Source organism: Polypterus senegalus, chromosome 6 (assembly GCF_016835505.1).
Source record: "Polypterus senegalus isolate Bchr_013 chromosome 6, ASM1683550v1, whole genome shotgun sequence".
Classification (NCBI taxonomy): domain Eukaryota; kingdom Metazoa; phylum Chordata; class Cladistia; order Polypteriformes; family Polypteridae; genus Polypterus; species Polypterus senegalus.
In genome coordinates, this window is record NC_053159.1 from 117,764,061 (window position 1) to 117,786,134 (window position 22,074).

General features: G+C 41.1%; 1 protein-coding gene across 1 annotated transcript; it reads right to left on the bottom strand.

Annotated features, from left to right (window-relative positions):
• Positions 1-2,132: 2,132 nt before the first annotated feature.
• Positions 2,133-18,734, bottom strand: aipl1 (aryl hydrocarbon receptor interacting protein-like 1). The gene is made up of 6 exons (XM_039756912.1): positions 18,396-18,734; positions 11,596-11,775; positions 11,226-11,414; positions 10,498-10,674; positions 3,497-3,638; positions 2,133-3,230 (listed from the first exon to the last, which is right to left on the bottom strand). Exons 2-6 carry the CDS (start codon positions 11,695-11,697, stop codon positions 3,031-3,033), a joined length of 810 nt encoding a protein of 269 aa, XP_039612846.1. The 5' UTR covers positions 11,698-11,775; positions 18,396-18,734; the 3' UTR covers positions 2,133-3,030.
• Positions 18,735-22,074: the final 3,340 nt, after the last annotated feature.

Consider the following 22,074-nt stretch of genomic DNA (forward strand, 5'->3'; position numbering starts at 1 on the left):
GACCAGGCCATGGTGGGCAATTTAGCCTGGACATCAGGATTTTTCTAAAGGATACTCAGGGATCTTCTTTGACCACAGAGAGTCAGGGCCTCCATTTGTACAGCACAGTGTCCCCATCAGTGCATTGCGGTTGGCATTCCCTGCTGTCCTTACCAACACCTCTTCAAACAGCACCCCACACTTTTCCTGGTTGGTTTCTCATCCAAGTACTGGCTGGGCCTGAACATGCTTGACTTCAGGTGGATGACCTGTTCTTAAGTGCGGGTGGTATGGCTGCTGGCCCACCTTGTCCCACTTCCACCTGCCAGAAGGTACTAAAGCACCCAAACCAGTTCTATCAGGTTGTGCAAAAGCTTCCAGGCCATGACTGTCTGGTCGCTGAGCGCTGTGCTTCCCCTCTGCCCTCAGATCTACTCCTGGTAGTCTATCTATTGTATAGATCGGGGTGGGCAAAGTCATTCCTGGAGGGCCGCAGTGGCTGCAGGTTTTTGTTCTAACCCGGTTAGTTAATCAGAAGCACTTATTGCTCAAGTAACATTTCTCTTTCATTTTAGTTGTCTCGCTCATTAAGATTTTGAACCCTTATTGCCTATTTTAGTCTTAAACAGCTGTATTATTGGTTTTTAATTGCTCCTTATTAGCAATAAAATGCAAATGACAAAAAAAAACTAGCATTTCTCCATTTAACTTGTTTCCATTTACACCTGTGTGTATTTAATGTGCACTATTTGGTTTAATTAAATACCTAGAAGGAAAGTGAAGAGAAAAAAGTAAAGGGCGAGACTTACTCCTCAATTTTAGACTTCAAATAATTTGAGCGATACCTTTTAGAAAGGAAAAAAAATCTAGGATATGAGAATGACTGGACATGGCAGACTTAAAGTACTAACAAGTCATGAAATTAAATTAATGGCAAGGCTTATTTTCTAATTAAGCAACTGGGTTAGAACAAAAATCTGCAGCCACTGTAGCCCTCCAGGACTGACTTTGCTCACCCCTGGTATAGTCAGCACACTATTGTTACTGCTGCAGTCTTTATTATTAATTGTTATCATTAATTGATTAATGGCTATCTATTAATTTACCTATAATTTATGTCTTCTTGAATGCACCTGTCTGGTGTTTAGGGGTCTTCGGAAGCTCCAGGCATAGGTAAAGTGAATGACTGCTTAGAGCTTCACAGCGCTATCACTGGCGTAGTTTGGGGCGGTTCAAGGGGGGACATTTGTCCCCGGGGGCAGCATCCAGGGGGCGCCAAATTGATGTTACGAAATTTTAGAATGAAATGTTTTCCATTCTTAAATGCACCAAAAAGTAAATAAAAAACATTTGCATACTCAGTCCATCACTCCATCTTTATGAGGATATCTTCTGAGTGTGGCGCGGGAGGTTACCGACAGCATACATTTTGATGAACTAATTGATAAATCTGCAACAGCAAAGGGTAGGAAAATTTCTCTTTGCAGTTAATAATTACATTTAAAGCATTATACCTTAAACTATTAATTTATACATTTTCAGGTTATTATATTATTATATCCAATGTAATGTTTAAGTTTTTGCAATGTTATATTTGAATAATATAATATAATAACTACCATTGTTGTCTTCATTATTTTACTTTGTTCTATCTTTATAAATTTAGCAAAACCTTGAAAATATACGCATAAAAGGGCTTTAAAAAATTAAAATATTAAAAAATTTAAAACTATTTAAAATAAAAAATATGATTTTTTTTTCTTAAAATACTATTATTTTAAATACATTTTTAAAAATTTTCTTTCCCTTCCCCATTGCATTTTGGCAAACAAGAAGGGGTGCGAAATCTTCAGTTGTCCCTGGGCGCTGAAAACCCTAGCTACGCCTCTGGCCCCCATCTGTAACAGAAAATGGCAAAGATAGGGCATGATAACTAGGCTCTGGAGGTGGTGGGGGTGCTAACAGACCCCCATCCCAGCACTCCTGCTGCTCTTTGTATATAATCAACAAGGGGGATAAAAGTGCTCTCCCATTACATTCAGCACTACAAAAGGGACATCTCTCTGTTCTTAACAAGGGGCCTCCAAGCTTTATTTAATTAGAGCCTCAAAAAGTAGAAAACCAGCAGTGGTTCTGGGGAATGTGATTTTATCACCAAATGACCTCACCTATGGGAAGTAGGAGGAAAAGGGGCACAGATCAAGAATATTGTTTTTTAATGGTTTGAGTACATGCAGGATAAGACAGGACTGACAGCCTTGATGTTTAAAATCCAAACTTGTTATTTAGGCCAGGGCTTCTCCCCTGCTGGAGCTCATGTCCTTGTTTTATGCATTTTGTGTTCACTTTTGGGTTATTTTTTAATGGTAATGTTACTTGCATTCATTATGTGCTTTGCTTTTTATGCCTGTGGTATATGTAACGTGTTTTGTGGGTGGTTCCCCAAGGGGAGGAGCCACCTGCCAATCACTGCTAGGAGTTGCCATCTGCCCTATAAATCTGGAGGGTCTCCCACAGTTCATGGCGGTTCCTTCCAGTTATGATTGGGAGTGGTGAGTTACTGTAATTTTCTGTGCTTAACATGATTTTGATTTCTTTTACTTCATTTTCTGTTTTTTGACTTCACGATTGGATGGTTTGTTTGGGACTTTGTTCTCTTTGAACTGCCTCACTGTTTAGGCAACTCCTTTATGACTTTGCACTAAATGAAGCTTCTTGTTATGTTAGATTTCTTCATTAAGAATAAACTTTTTTTTATTTCATAAAGATTCTACAGTAACAGGCCCCTTTTGTGTCTAGCTGGGGTGTTCAACAGGATTTCCCCCTCTAGTGGGCATCTTTGGAAATACAGTTTAGGACTTTCATGCTTTGGGACGCCCAAGTCACAACAAAAGCATTAAGTGCTAAGCTACACTTTCTGTGGTAAGGATGTGACAGCGTTCATTATTGGTCACAGTCCAGATCCAAAGGGCTCCCAGTACATTCAATGTGCAGATCTGGAAGTGAAGGCCTGTGACAGACCACCACAGGCCGCACTTTTCCATGATCAGATCAAAACATCCCCCTGAATTTTAGTTTTTCTTCCTCTCTCTTCTCTTCCATTCTCATGCAAAGCAGCTGCAGCTCATTCCTGACAGTTTTAGCCATGGTGGGGTCCAGCTCAAGAACTTTCTGGAAATCTTGCTTAGCTTCGGCTTCATTCCACACCTCCATATGCGCCTTGGCTCGCAGGTAGTAAGCTTTAAGGACACCTGTTATACAATGCAAGAGTGGATCAGCCATGCAGCTGTCTAAATAGATAGCAAGAAGCTCACAGGTTACGCACATTCTATTAGAAATCATGGCAATATAAAAGGGAATGAATGGGCTATAATCCAGAACAGCAATGCTGAAATAAAGATGGGATAGTTTGTGATACTGGGCTTGTTAAATTCTGCAGGCTGTTTTGGCAGCTCTTTGCAGTTGAGTGGTTGGCAGGTAGACACACTTTGAGATAAAATGTCATTTAAGGACTTACCAGGGTGGTGGGTGATAATGTCAGTGGTGTGCTCCAAGACCTCGTAATACTGGCCCAACCTCAAAAGACACTGGCAGTAGTTCAGAGTCAGCGTGTGAACCATCTTCTCCAGTTTCAGCCAGGGGACCTCCCAGGCTTTCTCCTAGAAAGAAAGGCATTGCTTGGCAGATATTATGTTTCAGCCAGGGTGTGCTCCATGGCTGATGTCTGTTTTTATTTCTTTTGTCCTTTTTGTTACTTCTGTTATGTTATTTGTATGTATTTTCATTAGTAATGTAAATTTTGTTGATGGTCTATTTATTTTTGATTTAGTTTCAATGTATTGTGTGTTGTTTTCCTGTGTTCCCTCTGCTGTGTGGGTAGAACTGCTGGTGTAGTGGTATAGGCTTTGGATTGAAAACCCTTGGTGGTGTGGGTTCAAGTCCCACTACTGACACTGTGTCAAGAGCAAATCTCTTCACCTGCCTGTGCTCCAAATGGAAGACGTAAAGAAGTGTAACCTATAAATACATGCTCTAATACTCATGTATACCTACGAACAAATGCTGACATCAATGTGTTAGCTAATTGACATTCACACTATTTCTCATGTACCTTTCTTTATAGTTTAACTTCATGCATCATTTGGGAGGTTGCACTTATCTGCCACTCCTCTACTCCTGATATAAAGGTGTCAGCCAAATAAGCAAATGCAAATTTCAAGAGGTGGGGCCAACCTGATGTCACAGTTGAAGGTCCGCCCACAGCATATATATTTGTGGGTGGGGAGCAGTTCCTTCAGTGGTCCATTGACATTTGGAGAGTGCACTTCTATCATGAGTAATGTTTTTCTGGATCCTTAATATTTTGCTTCTCTTTTTTTTGTTTTCGTGTATTGGATTTTGTATTGAGCTTTGTTTGCTCTGGGTAGCCTTTTAGGCAAATCCTTTTTTTATTTTTTATTTTGTTTATTATAAAACTAACAAAATACCTACACTTCACAGTGGCGAAGTACTGCCTTAAAATTTTTATTAAGAAGAAAAGTTAACTTTTTTAAACTGAGGGAAAATATACCAATAATTATTTGTTAAGGATCTCTTTGTATACCACATTGTGAGTTCGGCCCTCCGGTTGTAACATGACCAAGCTGTGCGCTGAGCTTACTCTTGAGCATGTAACGTACAGTTGGCCATGTGAACAGTAATCTTGTCTCAAATCTCACAGCTTGGATTGCTGCTGTCATAATCGGTTTGAGTTTCATGGTTTGTTTCAATTACGACAGTATTTGCAGGATTTGTGCTGAAGTGCCATTTGACATCTGTCAAGTGTTGTAAGCATACAACTGGTTTCATCGATAACTTCGCATCCAGCTTTTGAGAGTTTAAACATTCATAAACATCAAAGTGTCTACTACTCAAATCGTTACCTGTGAATCTAAGATGTTTAAGAGGCACTGGCAGTTGTCAAAAGGTGTAAAATATTTGGCCATTTCGGTACACCTAAAAGCAACAACCAAACAATTCAGCGGCAGCCATCAACTCACATGCAGAACCATAGGTGAAGGGCTTAAGCATTTCACTCTTATAGTGCTCCTGTGTAGTATAATTATCTCCTGTACCGTCATCAGTCCACACCTTGAACCTGTCCCAGTCATTCAATACATAAGACACAATGTTCCTCCGGGTATCAAGAGTGAGCCTGATATGGTGGTGCAATATGTAACAAAGAGAATGGAAAAGGAAGGCGCCATCTCCGGGCATGGAAACCACTCGGTAAGTGACAGTTTTTTGATCGATAGTGATCACCTTGATAGACATGTTAATGGGGGTACGGTTGGAACAGTAAAGGAAATGTGTACCTGAACAATGTAAACCAAGTCTAAAATACCTATACAATAACTATAATCATAATAAACATAAAACAGCGGTGAAGACATGGATTAAATAAAAAGGCTGCAGTTATCAGCAGGGAGACGTGAATACCGTGGCAAAGCAAGGAAGGGAATGAAGAGACCGGAACGATGGACGGCCTTATATAGGCAGGCAACCTACAACGTGGGAGGCGTGGGGATGGGGGACCAAATGCCGCCTCACATGGCGACCGAGCTGCAGGTTATGGACGTATATATGTACGTAAGTAGGATTCAGGTAGCGCTGGGAACCCGCGTACCAAATTTCTTGAAGGTGGGCCCATAAGTAACAAAGACCGTTGAAAAGTTCAATATGGCGGCCGACAGTGGCATCATACCACCGAAATAAGTACCTACATCAGTTTCGGTTAGTGCAGGGAAGCCGCCTACCAAATTTCGTGAAGATGGGGCCATAAATAAGAAAGTTTAACATGGCGGACGTTGTCGACCATATTGACTGTTGCGTGTAGAATTAAGAAATGAAACCAGCTTAACTTTTGTAAGTATCCTGTAAAGAATGAGCCTGCCAAATTGCAGCCTTCTGCCTACACAGGAAGTTGGAGAATTAGTGATGAGTGAGTCAGTCAGTCAGTCAGTCAGGGCTTTGCCTTTTATTAGTATAGACTAGCAAAATACCCGCGCTTCGCAGTGGAGAAGTAGTGTGTTAAAGAAGTAATGAAAAAGAAAAGGAAACATTTTAATAATAACGTAACATGATTGACATTGTCATGAGTGTTGCTGTCATATATATATATATATACTGTGTATATATATATATATATATATATATATATATATACTGTGTGTATATATATATATATATATATATATATATATATATATATATATATATATATATATATATATATATATATATATATATATATATATATATACACACACACACACAAACATATAGTATATATACATATACATCCACATATATATACATATACAGTATATATGTGCACAAAACCACGCTTTTATCAAGGCTTCCGTCGGGTAGTCTTTTGAAATGAAATTTTCCTCCAATCAGTCCTAGTAGCGCGCTTCTGACTGTTACATTTTTGTAGCTCTGATTTGTACATCAATGTAATCGGTGTACCAGGAAATCATGCATTGACAGAAGTTCCCCTTTGCTTGGAATGCAAAGTGTGATTAAATGCATTATTTTTTAACGCGTTATGGAGCACATGCATAGAAGCTTCTCAGCTGTGCTTGTGCTAAGAAAAGGAAACATTTTAAAAATAACGTAACATGATTGTCAATGTAACCTTTTGTAAGTAGTGCCTGGAGGATTCAGAGTGTGGAGAGACAGCGTGTATATTAACTTGTAGATTTTTCTGTGAGTATTTGGTGGCAGCGTCACAAAGTTGGTTCCTCAAGACTGCGTTAGCTGCGGAGCTCAGCTTAGAGCGAAATGAGGTGAATGGGAGGGGAGATGATGACGTGACTCCCCCACCCGCCTTAACTATCAATCCCCCCACAAACACAGTCTCTCGGAATTTGCATAAGCACAGCCCTTCACCAGTAATTTTAACTTGGTTACAAAGTGATCAAAACTCTCGTTTATATCCTGCGTCCTCTCATTAAACTTGTATCCCGCATTACCTGTGGGCATGACAAACACCAGTGGCAGCCTTTCTATGAACTTAACTTAAACTTTAGGTTTACACCGTGCTTTGTTTCCGAAGTAGCAGCACTCATGAATATGGTTGTATGTGTCACTCGCTCGCTTCTTATTGTTTCGCTGCCTTCTCAATTATATAATGCATGTTTTCTTCAGTGCTTTTTGGAGCTCTTCCTTGTTTTCTACGCACTGCGTTGACAGTCAGTTCTCGTGATTACGTGGGAGGCGTGATGATGTCACACGAAACTCCGCCCCCCACGGCCATTGAGCTCAACTCCATTACAGTAAATGGAGAAAAATAGCTTCCAGTTATGACCATTACGCGTAGAATTTCGAAACCTGCCCAACTTTTGTAAGTAAGCTGTAAGGAATGAGCCTGCCAAATTTCAGCCTTCACCCACACGGGAAGTTGGAGAATTAGTGATGAGTCAGTCAGTGAGTGAGTGAGTCAGTGAGTGAGTCAGTGAGGGCTTTGCCTTTTATTAGTATAGATAGATTAATGACTTTCCTTGGGACTGCCTCTAAACTGGAGGTTGAGTATTTTGCTGTTTTAAGTGCACCACTCAAGTTGTAACAACAGAAGTGCAATGACTTCAGTTAAAACACAAAGTCATGAAGCAATTGTGGGGAATAAAGGAAAGGCCCTCACTGTTCAAGGTTGCTTAAATACCTGCTTTTATAAATTACAATGCATGTTTTCCTTTTGGTGCTGATGAGACTAAGCAGTGATATAATAGCTGGGTGATGCTAATAACTTGTAGGACTATCTGGAGTCTCATAAACGTCATTGATCATCGCTATCCATGACTTTTCTGAATTCCTTCATTCTACAAAGCAATGTTGCAGTAGTGGCTGGATGTTTGTCCCCTTGGATTTTTAAAAGAAGGAACATGTCTCTAGCTTATTTTAGTAACAAAACATGGCAATTTGAATTCGTAGTGCAAATGAATTTTGCACCTAAAAAATGATTTAATGTGTTTTCGACTCTGTGTGTGCCAGCAGCTGAGCCACCAATCTCAGGATACTCAAATGTAAACTGCCGCACGTGTCCATCATTTAGGTTGAATTTCTGAGGAGGAGCGTTGACATTTAGGCTACATTGCAACTACCCAAATTAAACTTTACATTCACTTTTAGTCCCAATAAAAAGTGAAGTAACAATTAATACTCACTACAAGTCCAGATGAATGGAGAGGGTTGGTGTCAGGGAATGCAGCTGGCCATAAAAATCACGCCAAACCCTCTAATGGAAAGGTCTAGTCAAAAAACATTCTGACACCATATAAAAATTGGAAGAAGAAGACTAAAATTGGATATGATAAAGTCAGATTATTTATTTATTAAATGGAAATCTCATTTTGTTATTAATAAATTCTGCTAGAGAAAAACCTGATAAGGTTATATCTTTGACTTTCTCCAACATGAGTCTACTTTAACAGATTCAACAATCCTCTGGACAAGGTACTTACAAGTGTTAATGAAAGATCAACAAGCTATACATGCACAACTACTGCAGTTAGAAAGGTCAATTCACTTGCTAAACACACAACTACAAATAAAAATAAAATCACCAGTAGTGCACTTTACCGCAGAACTGATATACGAATGTTGAAAAATTGCCACAAAACACTCCTGTTTTAGGATTTAGCTTGTATTGTTTCGAAACAGAATGGGTTTGGAGTGAACTGAATGGATGAGTGTTTACACTGCTCTGGTTAGGACCACCTATCAATGCAGTTATCTGACCACTGACAAAGTACAACCATTTTTTCACGGTGAACGTTAAAAGGGCAAAAAAGTGTTCAAAAAACACTTTTGTCCAAAATTGAGGGGCCAGAACAACCCCCAACCTTTGCCTGTTTTATGGTGCAGTGCCTGGTTCCTACATACAATCAAATCTTTATGCAATGGCCTTAATAATTGCGCAAGAGTTCATTCTTTTTTTAATTTGAATATCTGTATAAAGTCAATTTACCATTCCACCTTCACACACTGAAAGTGCAGCTCTGTGGAGATTCTGAACTGATCAGGGTCCTGATTCTCACCGTTTATCTTTTTAGTGAATGGATCTGTTAATTTCTTTCTGATCACTTCAGTTGAGCCGAACAGTAAATTATTACAACAACTGATCATGGGGGCCAGAGGCTAACCCACCTAGCTTGAAGACCCCAGCATTGAGCACAACATCAGCTCACTCATGGCGGGACAATCTGAGTTGCCAGACACCCAGACTTAGATGTTTTTGGGAAGCTGAAAGAGCCTGAAGTAACCAAGGAAACAAAATGCAGGAGCGCAGCAGTCATTCAGGCCTCAGATGCTTTTGCATCATCCTGGTTGCTATTTGTACTGCCTTCGGGTTGGGCTGGAGAAATTGTAGGAAAAACCTGGCAACTAGGAATGACAACTTTCACATACTTTAAGAGATATGTGGCATAGAAGCCCCTCAGTGTGAAATTTTATGGTGCATTTATCACTAGAAGAATATGGAGATTACTTTTTCTGGGTCACTCTATAGAGCTTATATGTTCTCCCCACATCCATGTGGATTTTTTCACACAGGACATGGACTTCTACATTGGGCTATTGAGAGTGTCTACTTAGGTGAGCCCTGTGAAGAACTTCCATCTCCTCCAGGGTCATTACCTGCCACATGCTAGGTGCTGCTGGGCTAAGCTGGTACAAAAACAATAATGGAAGTTAAAAGAGCTGCCCAAAAAATGTCAGGTCTCTGCTTGCTCATTTCAGGGCAATGCTTGCCAGAAATGATGCATTTCATCTGCCTGGTAAAAGTAAATTAATACACCATTCAGAAATGTCCTCTTGGAGGTGTTTGGGATGCTCCTCAAGAACACAAGATTCATTTTAATAAGAGTTGTCATTGGTCACGAAAACTGGCCACTTAATGAACTGATATTTTCTAGAGATGGGTAGTATAAAGGTTCAAACATCTGAACATAAAATCTGTTAAACTGTCATAAGCAAATGAAATGGTGACTATCCAGCTTTTTTCCCACCTGGCCTTTTTACTGAATGGCTGTCTGATTGGGTGATGCTTGGTAGATGTACTGGGTCAGCTAAAGCCTCAGGGGTTGTAGTTTTTGAATTGTTAACCTGATGCAGACAAAAAACAGGCAGCTAGGTTGGTCTGCATGTCTGCACTGAAGTACAAAATCATGAAATAGTTGGCTGCTGTTCTTTGGCAGGAGTTATTTTATCACAATGAATTCTGCTTTCAGCTGGAGTCAAACTGACAATAATTCAGTGGACTTATATTAAGCCTTTGCAGTAATGCCAAGTGGTGTTTGTGTGCCATGTGCTAAGATAGAGAGATACCATACCAGTGTGTTACCAACAGATGGACATGACTCTAAAGAAGTGGAAAAGGCAGGGAACCACTGATGAGGACATCCCTAACCCAAGTCTATGTTTCACATACCAAGAATACCCAGTGAAAATGAACAAGGGCCACACAGCCATCCTTACCTTGGTCTGCACGTTCTTCAGGCAGATAATGGCTTCCCTGTATTTATTGGTGGCCTCCTCATACCGACCTAGTTTGAAGAGTTTATTTCCCTGACCGTGAAGAATGGGCACAGCTTTCATCCTCTCCTCATCACTCAGAGCCCAGGACTCCCGTGTGTACTCACTGGGCTGGTCAACCTGATCTCAACAGGAAAAGGAACATTAGGAACATTTTGATCAGAACAGGCCGTTAAACCCAGTGCTATTCACCTAATTATTCCCAAATCACATCACGTTGAGTCTTGAAAGTCTCAAATGTTCTACTCTCCACCATACTACTTGGCAATTTATTCCATGTGTCTATGGTTATCTGCATGAAGAAAAACTTCAGAAGACTTGTGCAAAGTTTACCCTTAGCAAGATTCTGGTTGTGAAGTTCTTGTAGAAGAACTTAATTGTATGTAATAGGTAAGGTCTGGGTGAAAGGTGCATCACAAATCCTGTAGGCAAAAAGGTAGTTGGAGGCCTGCTTAGGCAGAACATGTCAAGCTCACACTGTCAGCACCAGCACTGGCACTCTGGCGGTCCTATAAGGAGCTTTTTGAATAAATGGAGTATCAAGCTTAAGATCATAAAAAGTGTTGAACAAGTTGCTGTACTAGTTAGATGGCTGTAGCTCAGCTGTGGGGTCAGGCCTTTTGGAGATTCTAACAGATAAAGTAGTAAGAGAGGAGGAAACAGTGCCCCACCTTGAGCAACTCAAGGACGAAAATAAGTGGCTGGGGCTCCTTCTGTAGCTCATCTAAATCAGGATACCCCAAGCTGTGATAGGCAAACATGTTGGCGATACCACAGGTGTGAACGTGCCAGTCAACAGGGTCCTTCCCATCGACAATACGTCGAAGACTCTTGGCCACGATGGGGTACAATCCAGTGTGCTGAAGTGAAAGAGATAACAACACATAAATAATCATGTCATCAAAAGGCTTCAAGAAGACCTACTTACAGTAAGACCTCAGAGACTGTGTATCTCATTTCCTGGCTGCAGCTCCTTGTTCTTCATCCAGAACAAAGCCACAGCCACTGCCACTTGAACTCCCCATCAACCCCGGCACTCACTGTTATGTCACACCAAAATTGGGCAACCTCTCCAATTCTCATGGAGGTCAATAGTAGCTCCCAAATCTCCAGCTTGAACATGTTCCCAATGAGCAGTTCCATGGGTACACCAACTTTCCTGCTGTCATCCACCACCGTCTGCTCTGCGTCACACAGGAGGGTCCGGAAATGGAAGGTCACCTACAGGCATACAAGGAAGGGGCAGCAGGTAGGTTTTCTTCAGTGTTGAGTACATGCTTGATGGAATATAATTATTTTTATAAATTAGAGTTTGTCTGGGTCCGCTAACAATTAATAGAGGTTCACCAGCTTTTTTGTGGGCCTGCCAATAATAATGGATAAATACATGGAACTGGTCTTAAATTCCTACATTAAGTATAGTAGGAAGGATCAGCAGCACAACACGGCCTTCATCATTAATTTTATACATTTAGAGTCTTTTACAGCCCTTATTGTCACAAAACGTTTTACAAGCCTGTTGTCATGGCCACATTTCAAAGGATTCAAACAACACATAAGTCTAAATGAGTAAGTAACCTTCAGGAGTAACTGAGAAATAGATCATGTGGAACCTACAGAAAGCAGTATAAAGAATAGTCAGGCTGTCCAAGAAATGTTCAGCAGACTCACATGACGGACCAACTGCTCAGAACATTTTATTACACTGTTTGCCCACTCACGTAACATTCACTGTAAGAACAGAAGACGTCCCCTTGTCTTGTTGGCTGTTACTCACATTGGTAAGGCATAGTGTCATGTCAGATGATATTTTTCCTCCATCTGTGTTCCAAGTGGGGATTTATCCCAACAATAAGGGGTGCAAAGAAGAGACTAACCCTGTGTATGATAAGTGCCAGTCATTCACAGGTTTCTCATGCCTGCTCATGGCCGAGTTACAGTTGTCAGTTAACTTAAAGCTGTACACCACCAGGACAAGGGAGGTACCCAGGGAATCACCCTAGGAGGCTCAGTGAGAAGGTGAAAATTCCACGTAAGCAGTGACCAAGCCAGGGTATGAATCCAAGACTCTGGAGCTGTACTAACTCCTGTGTCCCCTGTTTGTGTACCAACTTGTTCATTTCAGTTTTAAAAATTAACGCAAAGAGCACTTAAGGACAGTATCTTCACTTTTTTACAAATTAAAAAAATATCTTTTGATTATTTTAGACCTGTGTGGACAGCCTTGATCAACTCTGTATAAGTTTATATCGGTAAACAGAACTTTATTTGTCCCTAAGGAAAAACATGGCTTTTTAGAGAAGTTCATTAGATAGATAGATAGATAGATAGATAGATAGATAGATAGATAGACTATGAGCTGAAAACACACCAGATTGACTATAAGTGAAGAAAATTAAAAAGGAACTTCTGACATGGCAGTCCCAGTGAGGCATTATGCAGATGTATTGTCGTTGGTATAAAGGAGCCCCACTAGTGTTTCTTGGTTTCTTCTGCTGAATAATTCACTGGCTGAAAGTTCTCAGTCTTAGTGTGTTAGAGAGAGGATGTGCAACATTGCTCATAATGGCACTCAGTTTTGTCTTCATTCTCTCTTTAACTTCTACTTCCAGGGAACGAGAGTTTGTCGTATAACAACCTGCCGTTTAAATGAGCTTGTTGATATGGTGGGCTTCTCTTGATGTGATTTTACCAGTCAAGCACAGCACAGCTTAGAAAATCGGACTGGCTATGACAGAGTTGTAGTAGTTGTGAAGGACGTCACTTTCCACATTAAAGGAACGTAATCTCCTAAGAAAAAAACAGCCTGCTTTGCCCTTTATTATTTAGTTGTTCTGTGTTTGTGCAACGAGACCAGTCCAAACTGTCATTTATTTGCACCCCCAAGTACTTGCACCAGTCCTTGAATAGTGACCAGACATAGAGGCTCTTTGCTGCAGTGAAAGTCAATAACCAGTTTCTTGGTTTTGCTTTGCACCAAGAAACAAATCAGATACCAGATTCCTATAGTCGGCCTCAACCCCTTTATCAATACACCCTGTCAGGGATGCCAGGGGCAACGACCCGGCCAGGACGCCTTGAGGGACTGCAGGAGGGTCTATGTGCGCCCTGGATCACGTGGGGGCCGCCATCCTGGTTGCTTTGGGGGCCATGGGCACAGAGCTTTGAAGCTCCACCCTGTAGGGGCGTTCCCGTGCCTTGGGAGCCCTGGACCTCAGCACTTCCGCCACACCAGGAAGTGCTGGGGGGAAGAAGAGCAGGGACACCCGGAGTGCTTCTGGGGATGCAGCCGACACTTCCGCCACACAGGGGCGTGTCGGCGGGTGATTGCCGGAACCCGCCTGGAGCATATCCGGATGATAATAAAAGGGGCCGCCTCCCTTCATTCAGGGCGAGAGTCGGGAGCGGAGAGGACTAAGCTTGCTGGAGGAGGCAAGGAGGCAGCCTGAAGTGGAAGAAAGGCATTGTTGTGGCCAGGACTTTGGGGACTTTTGGGGGTTTTGTGGTGCATTTTGTATATAGTATTGTAAATAAACGTATTATGGGTGACATGAACGTGTCCGCCTGTCTGTGTCTGGGCCAGCTTCTACAACCCGTAAATACAGAGTCATTAGAGAATTTCTATAAGTTACAACTCAGATCAGTCATTTGCTCTCAAATAAGAGCGATGAACAACAGGACAAAACCCAGTGTCATACTGAGAACCCATAGGTAGCCTTCCCTGTGCCCTGTGACATCCTGGTTAATTCTTGGCCTCTTATCTCTGTTCTTCTGCAACCTTTACTAATATTTTAGACTGAGTTGTACTGAAATAACAAAAAATGCTATAATGAGATAAAAGCCATAAAAATGCTGTGTTTTTTTTAAGTATCAGAACACTAAAAGTGGGTCATTAGTGTCACTCATATCACTGAGAAAGACCCTGCCAAACCTCCCGGAAGGCTTAGCAGACACCTTCTGGTGCACTCCTAAGGGACCAATAACATTCATTCAATGGACTAATAGCAAACAGATGGACTGTGACTAAACTGTTCACATGTGGCCATCTTATCTGCCTTCAGAAACCGTAAAGTGGAGATAATGTCGTCTATGCTTCATGGAAGTGATGTGAAATTGATGATATTAATGACGTCTATTTCGTAAAAGTGGTCTGAAATCCATGGTAGTGGTGATGCATCTGTTTCAAGCCACCACACCACTCACCAGCTCCACTCAGCTCCCTGAGCGGGTGTAGCTGATTGATTTGATCGATATCTTTACTGCCCTTACAGGAAATACAGCAGAGCGTCCTCATACAGACACATAAGCACCACAGGGCAGCACATTCACATCAGTAGCACAACATATTAGTGCTTCTTCCAACTGACGGCAGATCAGCAGAAAGCAGCAACACGTTCTTGGAGCTGGCTGCCTTCCTGTTATTAAAAGAGCTCAATGTGCGTTGAAATGAAGGAGTTCACTGCCCTCTCTGAAACCGTCTAGTGCGCAGAATACCACCGGTCAGAAGGAAGTGGTCTGTAATTATTGTACAGGGGATGTCCCCTTCTCTTAAGTACCTCAGCTCTGACCAGCAATATGCTTTTGAAAAATCCATTACACCCTTTGCCATGATTTTTTTTGTTCCCCCCCCACCCCTTATTTGCAGCTCTCTTATCATCATCTGCCAGCTAGGAGAAATGGAATATTGCGTTCCTGCATGTTTTCACCAGAATATAAGTCATGTGACAAAAATCAACCCAAAAGTCACCTGTTTGTTGGCAAATGGCTTAAGTGATTAAAAAGATCAGTGTTTCCATTTTAAGAAATGTTCAAGGAAACATTCATACAAGAATCAATATGTGATGGATGTTCGTTGGAGTCAAGCTGAATAATTCATTCATTTGTTTCCCAGACCCACTTATTCCAATAAGGGGTTGTTGGAGGCAATGCAGAAACGGCCATTTATTTTAGGACACCCTCCCACACACACACACACACCTGGACTAATGAAGAGACACGATAAGGGAATTGTGGTGCTGGTGGGACACTGAAGAAGTCTGCTACACACCCCCAACAGACAATGCATGGACAAGCTAACTGCAGCTGCAAATCAGTAGCACTAACCACTGCACCAACATGGCGTCTGGAACAATTCAGTCCATAATGCATATGGTGTCATCTGACTACAGGCTGTCGTGCATGCCAGCCAGAGGATCACCTTCCATGCTCACCTAAGGTATGTGGTACCTCCCCAGGACAAGAGGGGGCACTGTCGCTAACAGTCTTGTTTCCTTTTTCCTAGAGACACTGCCCCTTGAGGGCAACAGAGTTAAAGAAGCTCCACCCTTTCGGTCCGTTGGGTATAAAAGATGGCGTCTCATTTGGGCCTGATCTCACCAGAGAGAGAATCATTGTGGGCATCAAGTGGCCAGTTTAAAGTGCCATTTAACTGATGCCATCGAGTGCATATTTTCAGTTGAAGCTTTCTTTGTTTTTAATTAAATGGGTCGTTGCCCAGTTGGCAACCTAATTATTTTGGATTTGCCTTGCCTCATCATTCGTCCCTCTACAAGACACAGAGAATTTACACAAATTTGCACAAAGAAAGCAGCACAGAAAGAATTCAAGGGCATGCAACACCTGTACACACCGATTTAAATGGACAGATAAACAGTAATAAAAACTCCAACTACACTTGTATGTGTCCGCTGATCCTAGATAAGGAGTTTAAGAGGAATTAATCCAGAAAATTTAGGACTATAACATAAATCAGGTTAACAGAAGACACTGCCATTTGCAATAATACAGTAAACTGAATAATAAAGCAGTTTTGTGTTTATTTTCTAATACTTGTGCAGACTGGAGACATATTAAGTTTCATTTAGAGACTGAGGACACCAAGCTGTATTTACCAATACTGCTGATTAATTGAAAATGAATGCAGAGATCACACCCTTTAATTCTACATAAGGTCAAGTTATTTATTATACATAAAATATTCTTATATAGTACAGTGCCTAAAAATGAATCCATCCCCTTGGAAGTGTAAATGTTTCATTGTTATACAATATCCAGTCACAATGGGTTTCATTTTTTGACATTGGTCGACAGAAAAAGACTCCTTAATGTCAAAGTGAAGATGGTCTAAATTAAGTGCAAATATAAAACTCAATATAAATATACAAGTCACCATTTAGCAGATGTACCTTTGACAGCTATGACAGCCTTGAGTCTGCATGCACAGGTTTCTATCAGCTTTGAACATATGGATACTGCACTTTTCTGCATTCTTCTTTGTAAAACTGCTCAAGATCTACCAGGCCACATAAGGACCATGAGTGAGCAATCGTGCTAAAGTCCAGCCACAAATTCTCAGTTGGACTGAGGTCTGGTCTCGGACTCAGCCCCTCCAGGACATTAACATTTTAAGCCAGCCTTGGGCAGCTGTGGATTTAATCTTGTGCTTGTTGTCTTGCTAGAAAACAAATCTTCTTCCAACATCCATATTTCTTGCAGACTGAATCAGGTTTTCCATGTTTTTCTGCATTCATCTCCCCCTAGGCCTTTACAAGCCTTCCATGGCCTGCTGCAGACAAGCATTCCCACAGCCATGCATCACAGAAAGGATAATGTGCCGAGTGTGGCTTACACCAACATGGGGTTTAGTCTAATGAACAAAAAGCTCAATTTTCATTGTATCAGACCCAGCTGATTTTGGCAAACTCTAGTTTTTGAGATGTCTTTTTTTTTTTTTTTTAAATTAGTGGCTTTTCTCTTTGCCACTCACCCTTTAAAGCTGCAACTTGTGAAGCACTCGGGCAGCAGCTGCTGTCTGCACAGTCTCTCCAGTCTGCACAACTGTAGCTTGTAACTCCTTCAGAGATTTCATAGGTCGCTTGGTGTCCTCCCGCACTTGTCTTCTTGCAGCATCAGTCAGTTGTTAAGGACAGCCTGCTGTAGCGGATTCACAGCTGTGCCACACCTTTTCTGTTTCTTAATGATTGATTTCACCAGATATTTAGCATCTTGGATATTTTTTTTCCATTCCCTGCCTTGTACTTTTTAATCACGTTTTCACACGGTTTTTTGGAGTGTCCTTTTTGTCTTCATTGTGAAGGTTTGGCCACCATGCTGACTCACCACCAGTTGGACCTTCGTTTATACTGCAATCAGCAGAAAACCCAGGCAGGTGATCTCCAATGAATTAATCATGTGATATCTTAAACCAATCAGCTGCACACTCATTATTTAAGAATGTCAAAGGAGTGTGGACACCTGTGTGATCAGTTAATTTGTATTTTATATTTTTAATTAATTTACACCCCTTTGGCATTTAAGAGTCATTGTCTGTGCAGCACTATTAAAATACCACGTTTATTTCAATATATTTAAATGTGATATGAAAATAAAAAGTGAAAACCTCTAAGGGGGTGAATACTTTTTATAGGCACTGCACGTTATAATTGACTCATTACATTCACACTGCCTGCCGGTAAACTTTACATAACAGGTAACTATAATAACGCATTAATAAAGAGTTTTAAACTTTACACACATCAAAAGTTAAAACCATTTAAAACGATGAATCATATATCAGATTTCTGAAATGCAGATACAGAGTTGCTAATATTTCCACCATTGTAGCTCGGGGGTTTTAAACTGGAGACCAGGGGAAGGGTGAGGTTGGTTCACGGCTTGTCGAATTTTACGTTCTAAAAAAAATTGTCTTCAAATTACCTCACGTAGTTTTTAATAAAAATAATAATATACATTTATATAGCGCCTTTCCCATACTCAATGCGCTTTTTAAATAAGTATAACTCAGAATGCTCTTCAGTTGTTGGTTCAAAGTAATCACATACCCATGGAGTTGTTGACTAAAGCTGCGGTTCCTCAGCCTGTGCGATACGCGGGCAGCTCTCAGGAAATACGTGAAGGAACACGAAAAAACGGGATAAAGTGTTCCTTAAAAGCCATAGCGGCTAAACGCAATTCGCTTCAACTCCACCGCTCCGCTGTCTGTCACGGTGCTCCTCTCGCGAGATTTCACCTCCGTCTCGTTCTCCGCTTTCTTATCCACCGTCCGCGCCAATTCAAAGCCTCACACAGCTTACTTGAGGACTGACGTAACTTCGCCCTAATGCTGTGGGTGAAACAATGCTAGAATCGAGACCGTGTGTCACCGGTTTACAGATATGGGTGACACGTAAGTAACTGTCTATACCAGAGGCGTCGAACTCCGATCCTATAGGGCAGGGGTGGCTGCAGGTTTTTGTTCCAACCCAATTGCTTAATAAGAAGCTCTTATTGCTCAAGTGACACTTCAGCTTCATTTTCGTTGTCTCCCTCACTAAGATTTTGAACCCTTATTGCTTATTCAAGTCTTAAACGGCTGCATTCTCGGTTTTTAATTGCTCCTTATTAGCAATAAGATGCAAATGACAAAAGAAACCAGCAGTTCTCCATTTTGCTTGTTACCCTTTACACCTGTGTGTATTTATTGTGCACTATTTGGTTTAATTAAATACTTTGAAGGAAAGAGAAGAGAAAAAAGTGAAGGATTGAGAATTACCCATCCGTTTTACACTTCAAAGTATTTGGATGATATCCTTACAATGGAAAAAAAAAATCTAGGATATGAGAATGACTTGACATAGCAGAGTTAAAGCACTAACAAGCCATGAAATGTAATTATTGGCAAGGATTGTTTTCTAATTAGGCAACTGGGTTGGAACAAAAACCCGCGGCCACTGCGGCCCTCCAGGAATGACTTTGCCCACCCCTGCTATAGGGCCTTCATGGTTGCAGGTTTTCATTCAAACCCTTTTCCTAATCGGTGACTAGTTTTAACTAATAATTAGCTGCTTTTCCTTTCATTTTAATAGCCCTAATTTTAAGGACGCATTCTTCTGAATATCACCACATGAAAGGTAGGTCCTTGCTTTACATTTACTTATTTGGCTGACCTCTTTATCCAAGTCAGTTTACAACATGTATGATACGATTGGTTACATTTCCTTTGGTTTACCAAATTGGAACACAGGCTGGTCAAGTGACTTGCTCAGGGTCATATAGTGTTTGTAACAGGATTTGAACCCACAAGTTTAGGGTTTGAAGTCCAAAAGCCTTAACCACTACACCTCACTATCTAATTGATTCTTTTCTTCATTAAATGGCAGCCAAACAGAAATGAGTTGTGAAGCGAGCCAACAGATGACCAGCTAAATCGAAGCGTCACACTCCAACCAATTTCACTTCATCCAATTACTTAATGAAAAGCATATTCTTGCTGTTAACAAAATTTGTTATGTAATTCCATGACTTGTTGATTTTCTGTTTTTTTCTAAGAATACTGTCAAAGTGTTTTGGTGACCTGAGCAGATCAGCCTTACTGAGATTTTCACCTTTTTTTATTTTCAGATATTATGTGATGGACGCAGGTTAGCTGGTCGTGTGTCTGCTCTTCTTGTGTCTTATTACTGTTTGGCTGCTAATTAAGGAAAAATGAGAGAACAATCCAAGGGTCTTAATCAAGTCAATTATAATTAAGGCAAAAGTTAATTAACAGCAACAACTGGTCACTAATTAATAAGATGGTTAGAATGAAAACCTGTAGCCCGCCAGGACTGGAGTTGGACACCCCCAGTCTATACAATTTTGTTTTGCAATGTTTCGAGGTGAAATCACTAAGGTGGACCCTTGATGAAACAAATGATTGAGAGTATATGCACTGGATTAAATGGCAAGGTTTCCACATGCTGCTTTGTTTAAAGTGCCATCAGCTCTCTGTTAAGGAGCTCTGTGTATCAAGGGCAGTGGTTCCCAAACTCGGTCCTGGTGACCCACTGTGGGTGCAGGCTTTTGTTCCAACCAGATTCACAATCGGGGATAATAATCGATAACAACTGATCTCATTTAATTAGCTGGTCTTTTTTACTCTTCTCTTATTCTGCATTCAGAAAAACACAACAGTATGTTTTTTTACATTTATATGATATTTAGAAATATTTCTATTTTTTTTCTAAAGCTAGAAATGTTTAACACTCTTTTGTTGTTTTCCTATTATTTTCCTGTGTAGTTTGTTCCCTTCATTTAACCCTAGTAGTGACACAGGCATAGCAGACACCCAGGATGATGAACACTGCAGCGACTTCAGTGTCAGTCCCGCTAATTAGTAAATAATCAATTAAATAACCAAAATACCTGGAAAAGCAGAATGAAAATTAGGTTGAAAATTCTGATAACGACTAAAATAACTACAAATTCCCATATAACTGCTTATTACATCCATCCATCCATTTTCTAACCCGCTGAATCCGAATACAGGGTCACGGGGGTCTGCTGGAGCCAATCCCAGCCAACACAAGGCACAAGGCAGGAACCAATCCTAGGCAGGGTGCCAACCCACCGCAGGACACACACAAACACACCCACACACCAAGGCCAATTAAGAATCGCCAATCCACCTAACCTGCATGTCTTTGGATTGTGGGAGGAAACCGGAGTGCCCGGAGGAAACCCACGCAGACACGGGGAGAACATGCAAACTCCACGCAGGGAGGACCCGGGAAGCGAACCCGGGTCTCCTAACTGCGAGGCAGCAGCGCTACCACTGCGCCACCGTGCCGCCCCTGCTTATTACATTTTAATAGAAATCTTGCAAATTTAGTTTGTAATTTCTACATTGACTCCAAAACACAGCAACTGGAAAATAATGACTCGCTTAGTAGACTAAATGTCCAATGAAAAATAGAAGTTGGTTGGAACAGAAACCTGCAGCCACAGTGGGTCCCCAGGGCCGAGTTTGGGGACCACTGATCAAGAGGCTTTTTGATTACTGCACTGGTGACACCAACCCTGATGATGCCATCACATCCTTCCTTAAAAAATAAATACAGCAACAGGCGGACCCTAAAGGGTGGACTGTGTCGCCAAGAGGCAGAAGCAGCCTGCACAGTTTTTGCTTTTTGAATTTATATGTAACCTATTTATAAATCAGAAGTATAGAAATTTTATGATACTCTTCTTACATTAAAGTGTTAACTAATTAGAAGTCATTTGTCTTGCAAAAGAAAAATGAAGACTCACAAAAAAGTCTTAGTAATTAAAATCTCAAAATATAATATTAGGGATAGGGATTGAAGAACCATTACCTTTAGTTGTTCATGCATAATAAGAGTTGTGTCTGCACAAATTGTAGTACTTTGAAACCTTCAGTTCCTTGTCGGGTTGAAAACCCCTCGCCTCAGGGGCAGATCCAACATTGGGGCATTCTGGTTGCACACCCAGGGGATCACGATGGCATGTGTCTTTTTCACCACACATTAAATTGAGTATCCATGAGTCAGAATGACCAAGGGGTAGGCCCCTGTTCACCACCCCAAGACTGCTGCATTGATAAAAGTATGATCAACCCTATATTTTAAGACAGGGGTCCTCAATCACAGCCCTGGGGGGCCGCAGTGGCAGCAGGTTTTTGTTCTAACTCGGTTGCTTAATTAGAAAGTAATTCTTGCCAATAATTTAATTTCATGGCTTGTT